The sequence below is a fragment of the Varanus komodoensis genome, unplaced genomic scaffold, assembly GCF_004798865.1.
Source record: "Varanus komodoensis strain SLA01 unplaced genomic scaffold, ASM479886v1 scaffold146, whole genome shotgun sequence".
Taxonomy (NCBI): Eukaryota; Metazoa; Chordata; class Lepidosauria; order Squamata; family Varanidae; genus Varanus; species Varanus komodoensis.
In genome coordinates, this window is record NW_025335427.1 from 306,457 (window position 1) to 325,798 (window position 19,342).

At 61.2% G+C, this 19,342-nt stretch overlaps 4 protein-coding genes across 4 annotated transcripts; 3 read left to right on the top strand and 1 right to left on the bottom strand.

Moving 5' to 3' along the window:
• Position 1: 1 nt before the first annotated feature.
• TTC36 (tetratricopeptide repeat domain 36) lies at positions 2–2,520 on the top strand (the record flags this gene model as incomplete). Its single annotated transcript, XM_044423687.1, has 3 exons — positions 2–110; positions 1,064–1,252; positions 2,116–2,520. Coding segments are annotated over 3 exons (585 nt in total), but the record flags the coding sequence as incomplete, so codon positions are not given.
• A 1,978-nt stretch (positions 2,521–4,498) lies between these two features.
• Positions 4,499–7,585, top strand: TMEM25 (transmembrane protein 25). Its single transcript, XM_044423682.1, has 8 exons — positions 4,499–4,580; positions 4,660–4,902; positions 5,053–5,343; positions 5,759–5,890; positions 5,971–6,001; positions 6,122–6,222; positions 6,333–6,413; positions 7,146–7,585. Exons 1-8 carry the CDS (start codon positions 4,499–4,501, stop codon positions 7,217–7,219), a joined length of 1,035 nt encoding a protein of 344 aa, XP_044279617.1. The 3' UTR covers positions 7,220–7,585.
• A 461-nt stretch (positions 7,586–8,046) lies between these two features.
• Positions 8,047–11,687, bottom strand: IFT46 (intraflagellar transport 46). Its single transcript, XM_044423688.1, has 11 exons — positions 11,402–11,687; positions 11,220–11,302; positions 10,915–11,048; positions 10,152–10,226; positions 9,967–10,060; positions 9,551–9,679; positions 9,329–9,450; positions 9,113–9,179; positions 8,900–8,960; positions 8,584–8,669; positions 8,047–8,416 (listed from the first exon to the last, which is right to left on the bottom strand). Exons 1-11 carry the CDS (start codon positions 11,685–11,687, stop codon positions 8,321–8,323), a joined length of 1,233 nt encoding a protein of 410 aa, XP_044279623.1. The 3' UTR covers positions 8,047–8,320.
• Positions 11,688–11,924: 237 nt separating this feature from the next.
• ARCN1 (archain 1) lies at positions 11,925–18,744 on the top strand. Its single transcript, XM_044423693.1, has 10 exons — positions 11,925–12,013; positions 13,628–13,891; positions 14,261–14,440; positions 14,570–14,775; positions 15,210–15,374; positions 15,808–15,973; positions 16,492–16,639; positions 16,810–16,918; positions 17,024–17,228; positions 17,748–18,744. Exons 1-10 carry the CDS (start codon positions 12,011–12,013, stop codon positions 17,835–17,837), a joined length of 1,536 nt encoding a protein of 511 aa, XP_044279628.1. The 5' UTR covers positions 11,925–12,010; the 3' UTR covers positions 17,838–18,744.
• Positions 18,745–19,342: the final 598 nt, after the last annotated feature.

Sequence of the window (19,342 nt, forward strand, 5' to 3'; positions counted from 1 at the left end):
CACGGCCCGCGACCGCGCCGTCCTGCGCAGCATCCTGCAGCCGTGCGGCCCTTCCGCGGAGCTGCCCGCCGCGCCGGAGAGCGAGGAGCCCGCCAGCGCGCAGGACGCAGGTGAGCGAGCGTGGCGCCTCCGGGCCCTGCAGGAGAGCCGCGCGCCCCCGGCGCTCGAGGGGCCCCTCGGCCTTCCTCGTCCCGGCGCTCTCCGGAGCGGGGCTGCAGTTCCCAGCATCCTGGCCAGGGCTGGCGAGAGCGGGCATTGCGGCTGGGGGGCCTGCGCTGCTCGGAGGGGGGCAGAGGGAGGCGCCCCCTCTGCTCAGCCCTGGGGTTGTGGTTGACGTTGATTGTACTAGCCAAAAGCCATGGCAGATGCATCAGATAAATTCGTATAGACAACCAAATGAAGGATTTCCACAATATAAAATATAAATAAATTAAAATATACCATGAACAGAAATTCCTGTTAAACTTAACTCTGAGTCTCCAGTGCGGTGCGTAACAATTTTGTCTAATCCTCTCTTCCTGCTCCTTTTTTGCTGCCAAATTAAGTACAGAAAAGTTATGTGTCACATGACTGTTCATAGCACTTAAAAGAACAAGAACGATTTCTGCCAAACTTCCTGTATTCATCTGGTAGCAACAGTTTCAAGAATCTCTCCCTGGGGTTAGTATATACAGGACAGATTAACATGTAACATTAACTGTTTCCGGTGTGATATAAACCACAAATATAGAATCTTTATTCAAAGGGCACCCTGGTATAGCACCCATCCGAAACTGTGGTTGACGTAACCGTAAAGGTGCTTCTTAAAGAGGGTGGTCTCAGTCTGGGCAGGAAGCCAGCTCCAAAGGTTCTGTTCTGTTCCCAAAGAGGAAACCCCTGAGAGTGTTTAGAGTCGTTAACTAATTGCAGCTCTTTTCTGGAGCCCATCCAAAAGAGCCAAATTTGAGCAGCCCCCATGGTCTGGGGGTGACTGTGGAGGCCTGGCCACCTCCATGGACTGGGCTGCGGGTCCCCCGGGGCTCAGTGCGTAACAGAAGCCCGCTTCTTCCCCTGGCTGTGTCAGACGGAGCCTTTGCCCCAGAGCTGCTGGAAGAGGTCGTGAAGCTGGAGGTTGAGGGCGTTGCCGCGGCGGAAGCAGGAGACCTGCAAGGGGCCCTGGAGAGCTTTGGCCGGGCCATCCAGCTGCTCCCTGCACGGGCCTCTGCCTACAACAACCGGGCGCAAGCCCTCCGCCTCCAGGGCGATGTGGCAGGTAAGTGAGCAGCCGAGGCTGTGCTGCCCCCGCTGGCCGGCCGGCCGGCCCACCCTGGCATGCTGCCGCTGCTGCTCGGCACCCAGCGCTCCTGGGCCGCAGAGGGGCTGGTGAGCCACGGGCCTGTCCCCAGGGCGGGCGTGTGGCTCGGAGGGAGGGAGGGAGGGAGCTGTGCTCGTTCTCCCTCTCCCCGGCTGTGCTGCCTGGCTGCGAGGCTTTTGCTACGGAGAGGCAAAGCAGGGGGTCACCTGTGCAGCCAAGAGACCAGCTTTGCTCTGCTTTTGCTCCCAGGACAGCCGCCTCCTCTTCATCATCATCTGGTGCGTTTATATGGATTCCCAGCCCTGCTGTTTGGCACTTGGGGTCTTTATCTCTCTGTGATGGGAGTTATTTCTGGAACAGTCAAGCACAGGTCCAAAGAAGCATTTTTGCAGGGCTGTGTGGAGTCTCTTCCCTGCTGCCCCCATTTAAACAGCAAGTGAATGTGCGGAAGCGAGTCCCATGCTGGAGCTGGGCTTCAGGCCAGAACAGGTGGAAGAGCTCTGCTTTGAAGGAACAGTGCTTAAACAGTGAAACCGAGAAAAGGTGTCATGTTAAATGAATTACGGCAGAGTAGATTCCAGGGAATGCAGGACCTGCTTCCCCTTAAAGATCAGCCTGATGGACCCCCAGCAGCTGAAGCGCCTTCCCAGGCTTCGTGGGAATGCCTGCGCTGTGTGTGCATGCGTGTCCCCTCCGCCCTGCTCACGGGAGAGGTGGGCAGGCGAGGCTTCCCTTCCACCTCTCCCCCGCCGCAGCTTTCCTCACCCCCTGTGGGCTGCTTTCCTCCTCTTCCTCCGTCACCCACTTGTCTCCCCCACCAGGTGCCCTGGAGGACTTGGACGTGGTGCTGAAGTTGAGCAAGGGCACCGGCCATGTGGCATGCCAGGGCCTCGTGCAGCGCGGGCTGATCCAGCGGCTGCAAGGGCGGGACGAGGAGGCGCGGAGGGATTTCGAGCAGGCGGCCCGCCTGGGCAGCTCCTTTGCCCGCCAGCAGCTGGTCCTCCTGAACCCCTACGCAGCCCTCTGCAACCAGATGCTGTCGGAAGTGATGAAGAAGCTGCTTGGCCCGGCCGAGGGGCCTCATCCAGAGCGCAGTGAGCGGTGCTGAGCCAGCCGCCAGGCAAGCCATGGAGCGGCGCTTCCGCCTGTCGTGGCCTCGGCAGGGAGGGCGGCTCAGTCCATCTCCCTCGGGCTCCCTGGAGCAGAATAAATGGTTCCAGTGCAAAGCCTCCTCCATGGACATTGCTTGGATGGGCTCCAGGGGGAGGGGAGAGGGCGGGAAGGCCTCTCCGGGCAGCAGGTCTCCAGCTCAGTCGTGTCCTGTGCACACGGCCACCCTCTGCAAGTCCGGCTTCTCTCCTGGCCTGGCCTTGTGTGCCCCATGAACCACTCCGACACTTTTTAAACATCTGTTGCTCTTATTTCTGCTCCTCCTATTTTCAAATGCAACACCCTGCCCCCACACACAAAATAAAAAGGGATAAACATAGAAAGGCTAGAGGTAAACATAAAGATCATCGCAAAAATATATCCAAACACATTGATTTACACCACTCTTTTGCATTTTTATTAGTTTTACAATATAAAATACAACTAAAAAGTAACTTACAGCTACAATAAAAACATAGAACATTAAACAAACAATTTAAATAAATCTTAAAGATACTGTGCCCCATCTCCAGGACCATGGGATACATGTTGAAAACTCATTAAAAAATGGTTTCAGGACAGTTTTCCCTCCCAAAATTGCAACAATTCTTGTGATAGTTCAAATCCTTTCCCTTGGGTCCCCTGTACCATGGGCACATATCTATACAATTCACCTACACCAGGACTAGGTACCATTTCTGTACAACTCTAAAAGTTTTATTTTATTTCTACTGACATACATTTTAATATCCTCTTCACCCAAATATTTCCCAATCTTCATTGCTAATGTTCATCCTCAGATCTGTTTCCCGTTGATCCTGTTCTTCTAACAATAACTTATAAATTTTACTTACTATCCCTTTCATCCACATATTAACTTTTCCCCCCTACAATATCTTCAAATTTAATGTAATCTCTGCATTTACCTCTTTTCTTCAAGCATTCTCTAGTCCAACATCCTAACTGAATTATCATATTTGAAAAAAAAATCTGTCAAGCATTTTTCTAGGCGGGAAAATTCTAATTTTAACCACAGTACCTTGTCAGGTTGTAATAGAATACCCAGTGCACGCCTTACTGTATTTGCTATAAACACAGCCTTATATTAGAAACACCCAGTCCTCCTACCTTTTGTGACCAATGCCATCTGTTTACACCTGTCCTCAGTTTTTCATCCTATTTATCCCACTCTTAATCAGGAAGGGGGGGGGAGATGGGGAAGGATGTGACACCTCCATTTCAAAGGCACGCCTGAGTGAGAGCACCCCACGCGTCCAGGTGAGCGTTCCCCAGAGCAGCCCTGCAGGAGAGGAGAGGAGAGGCGCTCGAGCGCGGGGGCGCAGGGGGCTCCCCGGACGGCGGCGCGGAGCTGGGCGTCTCCTCCGGGGCCGGGCAGGCCTGGCGGGGCAGTTGAGCAGCCCGGCAAGGGCCACCGAGAGCGCGGGCTGCGGGGGAGCCCCGGCCCAGCCTTGCCACGGGCGAGGCGCCCCGCGCTGGCGGCAGGGTGGCCGAGCAGAGCGGGCCGGGCGGGCCGGGCTCCGCGGGGGCGGCTGCTCCCCTCGGGCGCAGCAGCGGGGCGCTTCCGAGTTGGAGCGGGGCGCTTCCGAGTTGGAGCGGGGCTGGGGGGCGTCTGCCCGCCTCTTCGCAGAGGCCCGTGCCGAGCGAGGCGGGCCCATTTAGCGCTCCCCCTTGCAAAACAGCAAGCCGGGACCCCGGGCGAGAGAGGCTGCCGCGCGGAGGGCGCCTGAGCCAGCCGGGCAAATCGAGGGCCCCGGCCGCCCGGGAGCACGCGGGCCGCGCGCTCCCGCCCTGATCCGCCCGGCGCGGGGGGGCCCGGTGTCCTGCGCTCCCCAGCTGAGGCTGCGTCGGAGGGGGACGCCGCGCGCGCGCAAAGCGCCCCTCCGCGCTGGGAACCGTCCCAGACCTTCTGCTCCGGAGGCTCCCAGGGGCTCCGCGAAGCCCCGTGCCGGGCGCCCCCGCCGGACTCCGCAGCCTGGACGGGAGCCCGCCCGGAGCGCGGCGCCAAGGTCACGGCACAGCCGGCGGCCGAGCAGGATGGCTGGGCGCGGCGCGCTCTCGGCCCTGCGGTTCCTGCTGCCGCTGCTGCTGCCGCTGGAGACGCTGCTGCCGGCGCCAGGTGAGACGGGGGCGCCGAGGAGGGCCGCTCGCCCGCCCGCCCGCCGAGCCCCGCTCAGCTCTCCGCTCTCCTCCCGCAGGCGGCGCCGAGCCGGAGGCCGCGGGGGACGGGCGCGTCTTCTCGTGCCGGGCCGCGGCGCCCTCCCTGGCGTGGTACCTGGACGGAGTGCGCCCGCAGCGCAACGGCTCGGGTAAGCTGCTGGCCGCGGGCGAGGAGAGCGGCCGCGGCGCCTTCGAGGTGACCCTGGACCGCCAGCTGAACTGCTCCGCCACCGACCCGCGTGGCCGCGTCTCCAGCGCCTCCGTGCTCCTCAACGTGCAGTGTGAGGGGGGGGGGGGCGGTCTGGCGGGGCGGGCGGCTCCACTGCTGGCGTCCGCGGGCCTGGGGACTCCTCTGCCGGGAAGCCGGCAGGAGCAGCAGCGCCTTGCCGACGGCTCAGCCGCCGCCTGGGCTGTGCATCTGCCCGCTGCAGTTAAGCCCGAGCTGGTGAGGATGGATGCCGGCTACGCGGAGGCCAGGGAGCCGGGCCTGCTGCTGGTGCTGCTGGTGCTGGTCCAGGCCAACCCGCCAGCCAACATCACCTGGGTGGACCAGGACGGGCAGGTGATGGTGAGCACCTCCACCTTCCTCCTTGTGGACACCAAGACCTACCCCTGGCCCACCAACCACACGGTGCAGGTGCAGCTCAGCAGCCTGGTGCAGAACCTCTCCTCCAGCGCTGCCACGGACGTGGGCCGCACCCCCTCTTCTGTCCTGCTGCCCGGTAGGTCTTTGGGTACCCTCCGCTCCCCAGGGCCCTGCTCGCAGGACGGCCCCACTCCCACAGGCACTGCCCCGCTTCCTCTAGCCGAGGGGCACATGGTGGCCTTCACTGTGGGAAGAGCATCCAGGGCCTGAACCCCTGGCAAGCCTTGTGTGTGAGTGTGTGTGGGGAGGTGCTTCCTATGGGCAAAGGCCCTGAGAAGGCAGCATGCCCCCAAGGAAGGAAGAACGAGCTCTCCCGGCCAGCCTGGGGCTCCCCGCTTTCGAGCAAGCCTGAGGCACCAACAGCCCCCTTGCCAGAGCAGAAGAGTTCAGGACAGGGAGGCAGGAAGCAGCAGCAGCCCGCGAGCCCTCCTGCCTGCGCACCTGTCCTTGCTGGCTGGTCGGCGACCTGGCTCTGCTTCTGGCTCCCCCAGCTCTCCTGGACGCCCGCATCGAACTGCCCCTCCTGGCCCTCGTGGGAGTGAGTGTGGCGGCCCTGGGGGCTCTCCTGTGCCTTGGCGCCTGCATCAGCTGTGTGGTCTACCAGAAGGGCAGGAAGGCCGCAGGTAGGGGTGCAGGGAACCTGGCCGGGGGGAACTGGCCCACCCGGAGAGAACTGACCGAGGTTCCTTTCTTCTGCCTCCAGGAATTCCGCCCCCTGCACCACCACTTCCAAGGTTAGGTTCCAAGCCACAAGCTCCTGTTCTGGTGGTGGGAAGCGGCTTGCAGGGAGAGCACATGGGCTGCGCTCCGGCCTGGCAGCTGCGACCTCTCCATCACATCTGCTCTCTCACCAGGGACTCCGATGACCCAAGGCCAACAGCCACCCGGCTGCCACGGACAATTATGTCCCTCCCATCCAACCTGCAGCTCAACGACCTCCCGCCTGAGTCCAAAGGTGAGTGGCAGGAGAGCGGAGCTCGGGGTTCCAGCCTGGGGCATTTTCGCTTCGGGTCCCAGGGCAAGGCACCGAGAGCCGCCCTGCTCCACACGTCTTTCCTGCCTCAGCCCAGGTCAAGGCCAGCGATGCTCCGGCAGAGCAAGAGGGCCGCTGCGAACTGGAGGACAACCTTGCTCTCAGAGGCAGAGGTAGGAGGGGCAACTTCAGGGCCGCAGGGAATGCGGAAGCGGGGGGGGGGGCCAGCACCATTCCCGGGGCTTTGGCCTGCTCTGCTCTGCAAAGCAAGGGGCACTGGGACAAGAGGCGGGCAGCGGACTCAGAGCAGACAGATGGACACGCGTGCTTTTTGAAAGAGGCCTGGTTAAATTCCGAAGACTTCTCAGGCAGAAGCTCTGTGTCAGCAGCGACCTGCCTTAGAACATTGGGCAGGGGGAGCCCCTACAACGCCCCCCAGTCCCTGCCAGCACAGCCCCCAGTGGCCGGCAGAATCAATGCTGGCCATATCCACATATGCTCCTGTGACTCCGGGGGGGAAGCACTGAATCACTCGACTCCGAGCACTGGGCGTCTGCTTCGCTCGGTGCCTTGCCTGTGCCCACCTGGGCCCGCGCAGCATCATCCTGGCCTGGTGCGCTTCTTTAAAAAGAGAAGCTGCATTCCGACACCCGCATGCAGCCGGCATCAGTGCACGCCAGGCGCCCAGGAACATGCCGAAGCAGTGGCCAGTGGGAAAGGCACTTGGGCTGCCTCCCAGCGCAGAACGACCCGTCTGTTTGTGCAGGACGGGGGGCAGCTTGTCTGGGCAGTTCCACAGCCTTAGTGGGGGGAGCCTCTTGCTGCAGGGTTGCCCCTGGAGCCTTCTGCACACCACCCGCCTCCTGCGTTGTCCGCACTGCGAGCAGCTTTCTCTGGCCCTACAGGTCTCGGCCAGTTCCCGCTGGTTGGATATATCTACAGAGCCTCCAGTATGAGCAGCGATGAGATCTGGCTGTGAGGGCTGCCACCGCACCCACAAGCCGTGGGGCAGAGGGCAGCCCTGGAGAAGCAAAGGCAACTGGCCGACTCTCCAGCCCTGCAGGAACCGCTACGGTCTTGGGAGGAGCCTCCAGAAGCCGGCTGGCCGAAGGACAGAAGGCAGCTGCTCCCCAGGCCCCAGGAAGGCCCCGCTGGCTTCCCAGGCCCCAGCTGTGCCACGGCGCCCCCTTCCAGCCAGGTGTGGCAGTGCACCTCGAGGCGCAGGAACGGCGTGCCTCCTGTTCGCGGTGCGGTGGCCGGCGTCGCTCTGCCACCTTCTTCTGCATGGCGGTTGCATGCCTGCCCCCTCCCACGCCAGCCCCCCAGGGCGGCCTGCACCTGCATGCGGGGCATTCCCTGGCAGCTCAGGCCCCCTCCGTGCGCTGCGCTGCCCCATCTTGCAGCCCCCTTAACCAAGGCCTGACGTTTCGCAGCTTCTGGACTTTCAAAATAAATGGCTGGGATTCAGGTGTCAGCCCTCCTCTTTGCCCACGTGAAAGCGACATGAGGAGGAGGAGACTCGCCCCCTCCTCCTGCCAGGGGCATCTGCGGGCCGATAGACGGGACACGACCCTCCTTCTGCGGGCTCCGTTTAACGTAGCCAGTAAGAAGGTGAAGGATGGAGAGCACAACAGATTCCGCTGTCCTTGGGCAGGGCTGGCCATGCGTGGGGAGATGGACTGCGGCCGGAGAAAAGGCTTCACTGGCCCTTGACCCAGCCGCCCACCCTCAGGGCCAGGACTGGTGTGCTGCAGCCCTTGCATCTTAAGGACTAGGAGCACAACACTGAACTCTGTACCAGGCTTCTTGTCATACACGAGCACTTTTAATGGAAGAACAGTTCTCATGCAGGCTTGCAGGTAAGTCGCTTCAAGCACCCAACATCACCAGAATGCCCTCCGGCAGTTCCAGAGCAAAGCAGTCATCCTCAGTGCAGGACTCTGGCCCTCGCTAAGGCCCGGGGAACCCCGGAGGCCACCTGTAACCGTCCGTGCCCCACAGGAAGCCTGCCCCAGCAGAGCATCTCTGGCCCAGCTCAGCAGTTCTCCTAGTCCGCTCCCTCCTGCCACAGGTGAGTGCCTCAGGTGAAGTTCAGGACGTCTGCCTCTGCTGCCTGTAAGGGGGTGTTGGGGGAAGGGCTCGCAGCCGCCTTGCCCTCAGCCAGCGCCTTGAAATGCTGCAGGGGAGGGAGGGAGAGAGAGAGCGCGCGCGCGTGCTCCTGCTCCCCAAAGGGCGGGTGGTGGGCAGCTGAGATGCAAAGCCGCTCTGCACTGCCCGGCTACGCAGGGTCGCCAACCCCCGTGCCGCCCCCCCACATGGCTCCTCTGCGCAAGGCTCTCCTACCTGTGAGTTTTTGAACTCTGAGTAGAGAGAGAAGAGGGTGTGCAGAGGCTGGATGTGGTCCTTGTAGACAGGAATGTCCAGCACAGCTGCGGAGAAGACACCCGCCCCAGGCAGAAGCTGGTTAGCTCGCTCAGGCAGCCCCAGGCCTGGCCCTGGTAGGGCCAGGGGCTGCAGGCCCAGGGCCATGGCCTGGCCTTTTGGGGGCAGCCCATCTGTTACAGCCAAAGGCCCCCCGATTCTGCCCCGGCATCGGATGAGGCCTCTCGAGAGTGGCAGGCAAGGCCGGGCATGGGCACGGGCAGGCAGGACCACTCACCGCAGATCATGTCTGTGTATTCGGCCAGGCCGCAGTCCATGTCTGCAGTGGGAAGACTGACCTGGAAGGCAGCGGGCGAGCGATCAGGAGAAGCTCTTGAAAGGCTCGTAAGCCCCCACTGAGCTTCTCTTGATGAGCGCAGCCCACCGCAGCCCGTCCTGGGCAGGGTCCAGCAGCGGGTGGAGCCCAGGGAGGGGGGACAGGCCTCTGCACCTTTCCCAGCAACTCTTCAAACTCTGGAGACCACTCCTGCATCAGGGTGTCTATATCCGGCATGGGCCTGCAAGAGGGAGCACCGGCAGCCTGAGCAAATGCCTCTGCGGCTGCGAGGGGAGGGGCGTGCTGTGCAGCCAGGCCCCCCCCACCACGCAGAGCCCGGGAGGGGCTGCAGGCGGGCTGGGCCTGGACTGTGCGGCAGCAGCGGCCCACCTGGCATAGTGGACGGTGGCTGGGGGCTTGCAGCGGTGGAGCTCGCTGATGCTCTCAATCCAGCTGTCGATGGCTTTGGGGTTCTTCTCGGCATTGTCCAGGCTCTTCACTTTAAGCTGCTGCTGGAAAGACAAGCGCGAAGTTTGCCCCCGGTGCGCCTCGGCATCCGTGTCCCTGCGCTGTTCCATGGGGGCGGTGTCCCTGTCCCTGCTTCACACTTACGGACACGTTGTGCTGCTTGGAGTTCTCGGTCAGCCAGAGGGAGAGCACCGTGGGATCCGTCTGCTTGGTCGATGGCTCATCCAGCACCAGCAGACCCAGGTTATCTGGCTTGCCATCAGGACGCGGAACCTGCAAGGCAGAACCCAGGGACCCATCAGGGGACACCGCACCGTTTGCTCCATTCGCCTTGGAGCAAATCAAGCAGGGAGCAAGTGCCACGGGGAATGACAGCAACCCTGCCCGCCTGCCAAGGAGCCCAGGAGCCCTCTGCAAAGCAGCTGCCGCAGAGACAGCCTCCACGGGAGCGCCCAGTGGTGCCTCCCCTAAGAGTGATGCCTAGCGTCTCTCTCGCAAGCGGGGCGGTCCTGGGTGGAGACGGAGCGCATCGGAGCAAGTGCTGCAAGGAAGTCGGGTACCTTTAAGAAGGCATCAATGTCTCCCACAGCCGGAATGAAGTCTGGAATGAAAGGCTTCAGCTTGTACTCCAGATCAATCATCTGGGAGGAATACCTGCAGAGCAGACATCACAAACTTCTAGACACTGGGAAAGAAGTGCCCCTACCCACCAGAGGGCCAGGACACCCCCTCCCGCACCGCTCACCTCCGGATGTACTGGAAAAGCTCTTTTACCTCCAGAGAGACTGGCAGGTAGTCGTAATCTGCGGAGTTGTATGCCCTGCCAGCAGTATTTTAAGGAAGAGCAAGCAAAGTTTGTGTTGAGCACAACACAAGAAAAAAAAATCTTATATGTCTAAGCAAAAGTAGCAACTACTACTCAACTGTTGTTGTTATAAACATACATTAAGATTACAATGCTATGCATGTTCAGACACAAAAAGCCCACACTTCCCAGCATTCTGGGAGCTACAGGGCTTGTCTCTGTTCAGGCATGCACAGGACTGCAGCCTGATCGCATGGTCTAATCTGGCTCTGAAAGGCCTAGGAAAGATGGCAAGACAGGCCGGCTCTCCAGTAATGATCACACACCACAGTGGGAGGGCCGGCCACTGAACGGCAAGCAGATTGTTCTGGAGCTGCCTTTGCACTGATCCAACTCTGCTCTTCTGCTCCTGAAACTTTCCAGGGATCCCAAAATGCTGGTGGGTGGGGGAGGAAAAGGCCGGTGTGGTACAGGCTCTCCCTTGACACCGTTGATGCTCCTCAGCCAAGTCCTGGGGCCAGGATGAGTTCAGCACAGTCAGCCACACAGAAACCAATCAGCTTCCACACAAGCAAAACACACTTGCTTGAGAGCTGCTTCTGAACAAGCTGACACCCCAGGACCCGCTGCCCTTCCGCCACCCAGTGCCCCAGCTGCGGGATGGATCTGGTCAAGAATTCCTGGCCTCCCGCTTAGCAAATACCCCTCCAGAGGAGCGCCGTGCTCTTCATCGTCGTCGTCATCATCAGAATCTGTTTCTGAAGAGTCGTCGTCGTCCTCCTCCACCTCATTTCCGCTGAATCGCTGCTGGGACCCCATTGGAGCCCCCTTTTTCTCCTGCGAGGGGAGGGGAGGGGAGGGGAACAAGCGAGAGGGTGAGAGTCCCCTGCGGGCCAGACCCCTGTGCCCCCACGCCCCCGCCCGTGGCCGGGCTGCTGGGGCCAGCTGCCGCCTGGGCCTTGCTGTGGCTGCCCCCGCAGGGAGGCACGCGGAGGCGTCCGCGGGTACCTTCAGGATCGCCTCGTCGTCGTCGTCGTCGTCGCTGCTGTTCTCGGCCAGGCTCTTGTGGTGGGAGCGCGCCGGCCGCGGGCCTGGGAAGGGTCACGGGGGGGAGAGCAGCGTCACGCGGCCGTCCGGGCGGCCGCCGGCTGAGCCCCCGCCGGGGAGGGGGGGGAGGGAGGGGGCCCCACCTGGCTGCAGGGGGCTGGGCGCGTAGATGCTGGCCACGTCCTCCGCCTCGTTGACGTCCAGGCTCTCGTCGTACGGCTGGTTCTCCACGAGGCGCGTCTGCAGGGACAGGGCGGCGGCGGCGGCGGCGGCCGGGGGGTCCCCGTCGTTCAGGGAGCCGAGGGGGCCCAGGCTGGCGGCAGCGGCTGCTCCCGATGCGGGGCGCGGCCTCGCGCAGGTGCCCCCCCAGACCTCCCCCGGGCCTACCTGCAGCTCGGCCTCGGCGGGCGGCGGCGGCACCCCGGCCATGTCGCGACCGGGCGGCGGCGGCACGGCGGGCGGGCTACGGCCACCCCGTCTCCATGGAGACGGGAGCATCCTCCCGCTCTCGCGAGAATTCGCCACGCCGCCAAGCTGGGGCCCCGAGCGTGGTGGGTTGGCGCCCCCTGCTGGATGCGCCCGCAGGACGCAGGTGGGCGGGTCGGGGCCTGAGGGCCTGCTGGCCGGACGTGGGCGGGGCTGCGCGTGCGTAGTGACGTCATTTCCGCTTGGGAGACGTGGCTCGGGGCCGCCATCTTGTGTGGAAGCCTCGGCAGGCAGCGGGAGCCGAGCGGGCACCGATCGCCGCCGCCATGGTGAGTGTTTGCCCCCCTGCCCGGGCGCCCCCTGGCCTTGCGCGGCCCGGCGGACCTGGCGCCGCCTCGCTTTTCAGTGTGCAGAGCCGGGCGGGCCTGGGGCCCAGAACGGCCCCGGGAAGGCCGGCCGCCGCCGCTTGGGGGGCGCGCCGCGGCGCCTCGCGGGGAGGCAGGTCTCTGGCCGCGGCGCGGTGTCCCCGGCGGGGCCGCGAGCGGCCGCCCCGGCCCTGGGGCGGGAGGAAGGGGCCTGCGGCGTCCCCGCTGCTGGCTCTGTCTGCCGCCGGGCGCGGGCAGCGGTCCGCGGCGCCGGGGCGTGTGGCGGGCGACGGCGTTCTGCCGCTGCAGGGCGCACCGGGCCTTGGCCCGGGCACGCGACCCGGATAGGGCGCGAAGGGCGAGGCCACGGGCTGGTGAAGCCTCGTCACCCTCCGGGGCGGCCGCGGACACGGGCTGGAGTGGCCTTTGCGGGGCAGCTTGTTCGGGCGGATTCCGCGCTGCCCCTGAAACCGGCTGAGTTGGGGCGACTGGCTGCGGCGGCGGCGGCGCGTTGCGGTGCGTTCCCTCGCTCCCCCGGCCTGCGCTTCCGTTCCCCCGCGGCCGGGGCCGCCGCGCCGCAGCGAGAGGCTCGGCTGGGCTGGGCTGGGCTGGGCTGGGCGAGCGTGGCCCGTGTGGGGCTGCCTGGCTGGGTGGTGGCGTTGCCTAAGCCCGGCATCGCTTCCAGGAGGCCAGGAAGTCTTCGGAGTATTGTGCAAGGGAGATTGTGGCCTGGAGGAGGCAGCCCAAGGGTCGGGCACTACACTTTGCTCCTTGCGCACAAGCCTCCTGCCCTCACCGCTGTCGGAGCGCCTCTTTTCCGTGTCGGCTGATAGCAGCAGCTGCGGATCTGCATGAATCCGCAGAACGTTGTCTTAGAGGGTTCCTGTTTACGCGCACTGGGCTGCCGTGCCTCTCTTTGCTGGGCAGACTTTGAGGAAAATCCAGAAACTGTAGCTGTTCTTGGAACCCAGGTGTTTGGATCACGTTGCTCGATTTTGCATGGTCTGCACTGGCTTCCTGTTCACCGCTAGACCCAGTGCAAAGTGCTTTAAATGGTTTGAGGGCAAGTGACGTCGAGTGTCATCATGCCTCTCTGGTACCCTATTTTAGCTTACATATTAGGGTCAGCCACAGAAGCCCGGTTTGAGGGCCCACCAAGAGCAATGATTAGGTAGACAGGCCCAAGATGGGACCTTTTCAAGCTTGGGGGTGGGGGAATACATTCAGGCCCTTTGGAAAAACTTAGTTTTGGTTGTCCATATTTGATAGTAGGTGGTCTATTACATTGCTCCGGGTACTTTGTTTTATATAAAATGGACTGTGCTGAAGGAGTTTTAGAGACGTTATTTTTATTTTATGTAAAACATTGTATCTTGCCATATCCAGTTAGGGCTTCTAGATGGCTTTCATAAATGTATGTATCTATAAAACAACAACTGGTTGAATGTTTTGTAACTTCAGGACTGATAGAGCCTTTTCATTGTTTCTGTTTTTGGATTATTCAATACTTTGTTTTCAGATGTATACAAACAAAAATCAGAATAAGACGGTTGGTTAATGGAGTCCTTGATTTTGTAGGTGCTGTTGGCAGCAGCCGTCTGCACAAAAGCCGGGAAGGCAATTGTCTCACGCCAATTTGTGGAGATGACACGGACCCGCATTGAGGGGCTTCTGGCAGCCTTCCCAAAGCTCATGAACACGGGGAAGCAGCACACCTTTGTGGAGACAGAGAGTGTGCGGTATGTGTACCAGCCAATGGAAAAACTGTACATGGTGCTGATCACCACCAAAAACAGCAACATCCTGGAGGACCTTGAAACACTCCGACTCTTCTCTCGAGTGGTAAAGCTCCATTTCTAAGCTTGGTTGTTGACGCTAGTGGTGTTGAGGGAGAGTTGCCTTTTTAGCGCCCCCAGAAGGCTTGATTGGCTATCAGACAAAGTCTCAGGCTGCTTGTGTAAGGTCTGCTGCTTCTGGTCTTCGCTTGTGTCCTTTCGTACTGAACTGATACTGCCGTGTATGTGTGAAGTGGGGAGGATGCAGTGTCCAGCTGCTAGGTGCCTGGTGGAGGGGAGCAGCTCCTTCAGCTTGGAGAGCCAGTTCTTCTGGAGGAAGGCCTCTGGGTCAGTGAAATCCAGCTGGAAACTTGGTGGGATGCTTGTGGGGGAGTCGTGACAAAAAGGTGTTTTTTTTTTCTTTGACTTCGTTCAGATTCCTGAATACTGTCGAGCCCTGGAGGAGAATGAAATCTCTGAACACTGCTTTGATCTGATATTTGCCTTTGATGAGATTGTTGCTCTTGGCTATCGGGAGAATGTCAACCTGGCCCAGATCCGCACTTTTACAGAGATGGACTCTCACGAGGAGAAGGTCTTCCGGGCTGTCCGTGAGGTAAAGCGGAGTTTTGTAGCATTGCTTGTCAGCTTCTCATGTATGAGGTTGGGGTCACTGGCTTCTTGATTCACGTTTCTTTAAAAAGACATGTTGGGTCACCTCTCGCCCTTTCCTTTTTCTATTGAGACACAAGAGCGCGAGGCCAAGGCTGAAATGCGCCGGAAAGCCAAGGAATTGCAACAAGCCCGCAGGGACGCCGAGCGCCGGGGCACCAAAGCACCCGGCTTCGGAGGCTTCGGCAGCTCAGCGGTGTCAGGAGGAACCACGGCGGCCATGATCACCGAGACCATTATTGAGGCGGAGAAGCCAAAAGTGACTCCGTTGCCAACCAGGTACAGCAGTTGTTTTGGTTGCGGGGCCTTGGGGGGCACTGGCAGTGTGCTTCCAGGTGGGAGCGGAGAGCTCGTGGGCCTCTGCAAACTCTCCTGCACTTTTGTGGCGAGAAGTCACTTTCCAGTGGGGTCTCTGGGACTTTGTGCCACCAGAGGCAGTGCTTCAGCCTGGACTTTTCGTGGGTTTCTTGAACTCCTAGTTGTAGGAGGCTGCATTGGAAGTTCCTGGCATGCTTTCTGCCTGAGGAGCCCTCGTGGTCTCGAGTGGGCCCGGTGATCAGTGCCCTTGACTTGCGCTTAATGTGATGTTTCTTGTGTGGGCACCGTCTGGGCCGGGGCTCCACCGCAGCCACACGGGCTCTCCAGAGCCTTCTATGGCCTCTTGCTGTGGACAAAGAGCAGCACTGAAGGCCGTGCTTTGTGCTGTTTGCTAGGCCGTCGGGTTCAAACAAAGCGCTCAAGCTTGGCATGAAAGGGAAGGAAGTGGACAACTTCGTGGACAAGCTGAAATCCGAAGGAGAAAACATTGTTTCCTCTTCCGTTGGCAAACGTTCTTCGGACGCAGCCACTGTTCTTGCGCCACCCATCAACATGGAGAGGTGGGTGCTCGTGTTCTGCTTGGGAAAGCAGCTGTTTGGCTCCGGAAGAGTCCCCAGGCATTCCAGTCCAGCCCTCCTTCCCGGGGACCTGGGCCCCTTGCTGCTTCCCTAGGAGCCTCCGTCACCTGGGGTTTCCAGCAGATTCCTTGTAGGCACCTCGAGGCTCTTGCGTCAGTGAGACTTTTCTTTTGGGGCTGAAGATGCGGCATGCAACAGGAGGCAGCAGCGATTCTGTCCTGAACCTCAAGGACTCAGGAGGGCTGGGTCTGGAAAGGAAAGTGAGCTGAAGGATGGAAAGAGTAGGTGGCCAGGCTGGATGGCAGAGTGGCGACTGAGAGCCCGTAAGACCCCCTGTCGCTGTGCGAGGGTCTGGAGTCGCTCCCTGTCTTGGTTGCCGTAGTGAGACATCCAGGGGTCCTGCTTTTCTCTTTAGTGTGCACATGAAGATAGAGGAGAAGATCTCGCTGACCTGTGGCCGGGACGGGGGCCTGCAGAACATGGAGCTGCACGGCATGATCATGCTGCGGATCTCGGAAGAAAAGTTTGCCCGGATTCGCATCCACGTTGAGAATGAGGACAAGAAGGGGGTGCAGCTCCAGGTACGGCTGCTGCCCACAGTCCGAGGTGTGGCTGGCAGAGCAGGAGGCTTGCTGTGCGCTGCACATGGTGGCTGCCACAGGCTGGGTGGGGTGTTGCGTCGAGCTGTGTCCAGGCTGTGGCAGGCCCTCCAAGAGCAGCGCTGTGGTTTTGGCCACCCGTTCTTCTGCTTCTCTGGTTGATGAGCGTCCCGGCTTTTCTGCAGTGGGCTGAGGCGCTGCTTTCCAGGTCTCGGATGGTAGTCTGAGAAAGAGGGGTGAAGGGCTGCCCCGGAGCTTGTGCATAGCCTAGCTGTGTTTGTACAAACAACACACAAAAGATGCGAGGCAAAAGAAGCGGTGTTTGTACCGAAAAGCCTCCACGTATTTGGCAAGTCAGCATTCTTGGTTTAGCCTGGTGTGCGGAAGCAGCACTGCCTGGGAAAATGCAAATGTTCTGTTGAGGATATTTTTTGCAGAGGGGGATTTTTGCTTTTCCTGATCTAGAGCTGAGCTTGTGCTCCCCCATTTTTCCTTCCTAGACTCATCCCAATGTTGATAAGAAGCTTTTTATATCGGAGTCCCTGATTGGCCTGAAGAACCCAGAGAAGTCTTTCCCAGTCAACAGTGACGTGGGGGTGCTGAAGTGGCGGTTGCAGACCACGGAGGAATCCTTCATGCCATTGACAAGTGAGCACACAGGGAGGGTGGGGGCTGGACTGACGGCCCTGTTTCCAGGGCGGGGGGGGGGCGGTGCACGCCCTGCAGCGGCCGGCGGGAAGAGCCCGTCCCGGGGGGCTCCTCGGAGAGCCACCGCTGGGGCGTGCTCGCGTGACTGAAGGGGTGCCTCCTTGTCGTAGTTAACTGCTGGCCATCCGAGAGCGGCAGCGGCTGCGACGTCAACATCGAGTATGAGCTGCAGGAGGAGGGCCTAGAGCTGAATGACGTGGTGATTGCCATTCCCTTGCCGTGAGTAGCCGTCGCGCCCCCAGAGCCCCGGCCCCCCGCCAGCCAGCCTGTCACACCCAGTGAGTCCCCACGGGCGAGGGGACCAACCCGCTTTTCCGCCCGCAGGTCTGGAGTGGGCGCTCCTGTGATTGGGGAGATAGACGGGGAATATCGCCACGATGGCCGGAGAAACATCCTCGAGTGGTGTCTGCCTGTGATCGATGCCAAAAACAAGAGTGGCAGCCTGGAGTTCAGCATCTCTGGGCAGCCGAACGACTTCTTCCCCGTCCATGTCTCCTTCATTTCCAAGAAGAACTACTGCAACATCCAGGTGAGTCTCAGGCAGAGAAGGGAGCACGGTGGGGGCCCAGGTGACCTCCCCCCCGCCCTTCTGGAGGGAGCCCCGTTCATCTGCGCCGTCCGCCCGGAGCAGGCCCCTTCGGCAGTGGGAGGAAGCCCTCCCTGCCCAGATGGGCGCGGGGCCTGCTGCTCTCTGCACGGGGTGAGCAGCCAGCGTTGGGCCCCTGGCAGTGGTGCAGCGCAGGCAGTGCGGCGGGTGCTGGCAGGGCTCGGCAGCTGGGGTCACGGGGTCCAGGGAGGCCGGCGCTGGGTGGCTGCGCTGTGCGCCCGCCTTGGGCCGCCTGCATGAGGACGTGTTGGCGCAGCGCGACTGCACGTGTGCTTCCTGGGTCCGTCACGCTGCTGCTGCTTCCAAGCGCGTCCTGCCGCGCCGAGTGTTTCCCGGGCGCACGTGTGTGTGTGGCTGGGGTGGAGCACGAGCCCCATGCCCTGGAGCCCGGCAGCAGGAGGCCTCTTCCTCGTTCACCTGTGCGGGTCTGTCTCTCTGCAGGTTACCAAAGTGACCCAGGTAGATGGGAACAGCCCGGTCAGGTTCTCCATGGAGACCACCTTCCTCGTGGACAAGTATGAGATCCTGTAGCTGCTCCTGCAGGGAAGGGGCAAGCGGCAAGCGAGACTGAGGCGGCGGCCGCTCTGTGTCGGGGCTGCTGCCCTGCTGCTTTGCTGCCATGGCTCCCAAGGGCACGGCCGTTGCAGCAGGGAGAGGCTGCTTGCTTCTCCGGCACAGCCGGGCTGACCGGGCTGGCTCCTCCTTCCCCATGCTGTAGTTCGTCGCTGGCATGGCACCCCTTCCACACACACTCTTTCCCGAGCACTTCCTTCTTGTTCATGGCTGCTTTTTTCTGCCCCCGGCAGCAGGCGAGGGAGACCACGCTCTTAATGCAGCAGAAAAGCTGAGGCCACCCAGCTCCTTTGCCAGTAAATTCGGTCCTGGGCAGGTGTGCTGGGAGACATCCCTAAGTGTGCAGCTCACTCCTGGGTAATCTGGTTCCAGGCTCCTTTCCGGAAGCCCCTCCGCTCTGCCTTTGCTGCCCTGGAGCCACTGCCCATCTCCCTGGCCCCTTCTGCCCGGGAACCAGTTGGAGCCCCCCTGCTGGGGAAGAGCAGCCACCTGTGCTGCCAGTGGCGTAGCCATGCGCTGGTTTGTGCCCGCCTGCTGAAGAAGCCGCCAGCCTCTCCTGCCCTGCCTCATTGCTGTTGCGGCCCTTTCCGGAGTGTCCTGTGGATGGGGTGGGACAGCCCTGGGCCATGGGCAGCGATGGTGAACCCTGCCGACCTCCGCTGGTTGCGCGAGGGGTCCCCCTGATTTTTAAACTGGGGTTCAATTTAGTTCAAACATCAGATGAGATTTTTTTCCTTAAAATTACATGGGGGTGTTATTTAAATAAGGTTTTATAACCCTGTAAAATAATGAGCTAGGGCTTATAACACATTCCAATGTACACAAAAATCCCTGCTTCAGAATCCAATAAAGTGTTCTGAGAGGAGGCCTGTGGCACAGCCTTGAAGCGTGGAGAGGATGGAGGCGGGCTTGACCTTGCGGCCGTGGGTGCAGTGCGCCCAGAGAAGAGCGTGTGGTACGGTGTCCCAGCAGGCTTCCTGTGGACAAGTCAGCTTTGCTGGGGGGCGGGGGCATTGAGAAAGGGGGCCAAGAGCTGTGAGAAGGATGCTCAAGACTCGGCCTCTGTCTGAACAGGTCTGGACTCTGGGCCGCGTGTCCTGTGTGGCTGCCCAGCGGCCCCATCCGGCTCTTGCTCTGCTTCGTGGGAGATTCCTGGAGTGGCCGGGCCTGCTAGGCAAGTGCAGGGCACCGAGCCTTCCGGCGTGTCTCTTTCTCTCACCCTTCGGCCGGATATAGGTGCGGCACTGGGTCCAGGCAACGTGGGGATGGGGGGCAGTGTCAAGCCCCGCACTCTGTTCACCCGGAGCCCACGAGACAGGAGGGCAACAGCGCCCTCCGGCCCGTGCTGCACAGCAGCTGGCGCACGCAGGTACACTGCTCCTGAGAGTGGAGGACTCGTGGCCACTGACAGCCGCCTCCGTGACTGTTCAGCCCCCTTTTAAAGCTGTCCAGATTGGTGGCCG

What these genes read in the sequence shown, in the direction of transcription:
- TMEM25 (XM_044423682.1), top strand. Translation starts at nt 4,499, where the DNA reads ATGGCTGGGCGCGGCGCGCTCTCGGCCCTGCGGTTCCTGCTGCCGCTG. An exon ending in CCTCCCGCCTGAGTCCAAAG is followed by an intron (nt 6,223 to 6,332) that starts GTGAGTGGCAGG and finishes TTCCTGCCTCAG; the next exon opens with CCCAGGTCAAGGCCAGCGAT. An exon ending in CCTTGCTCTCAGAGGCAGAG is followed by an intron (nt 6,414 to 7,145) that starts GTAGGAGGGGCA and finishes CTGGCCCTACAG; the next exon opens with GTCTCGGCCAGTTCCCGCTG.
- IFT46 (XM_044423688.1), bottom strand. Translation starts at nt 11,687, where the DNA reads ATGGCCGGGGTGCCGCCGCCGCCCGCCGAGGCCGAGCTGCAGGTAGGC. An exon ending in ACGACGAGGCGATCCTGAAG is followed by an intron (nt 11,049 to 11,219) that starts GTACCCGCGGAC and finishes CTCCCCTCGCAG; the next exon opens with GAGAAAAAGGGGGCTCCAAT. An exon ending in GCCACCGTCCACTATGCCAG is followed by an intron (nt 9,180 to 9,328) that starts GTGGGCCGCTGC and finishes TCCCTCTTGCAG; the next exon opens with GCCCATGCCGGATATAGACA.
- ARCN1 (XM_044423693.1), top strand. An exon ending in CCACCCATCAACATGGAGAG is followed by an intron (nt 15,375 to 15,807) that starts GTGGGTGCTCGT and finishes TTTTCTCTTTAG; the next exon opens with TGTGCACATGAAGATAGAGG. An exon ending in GTGATTGCCATTCCCTTGCC is followed by an intron (nt 16,919 to 17,023) that starts GTGAGTAGCCGT and finishes TTCCGCCCGCAG; the next exon opens with GTCTGGAGTGGGCGCTCCTG.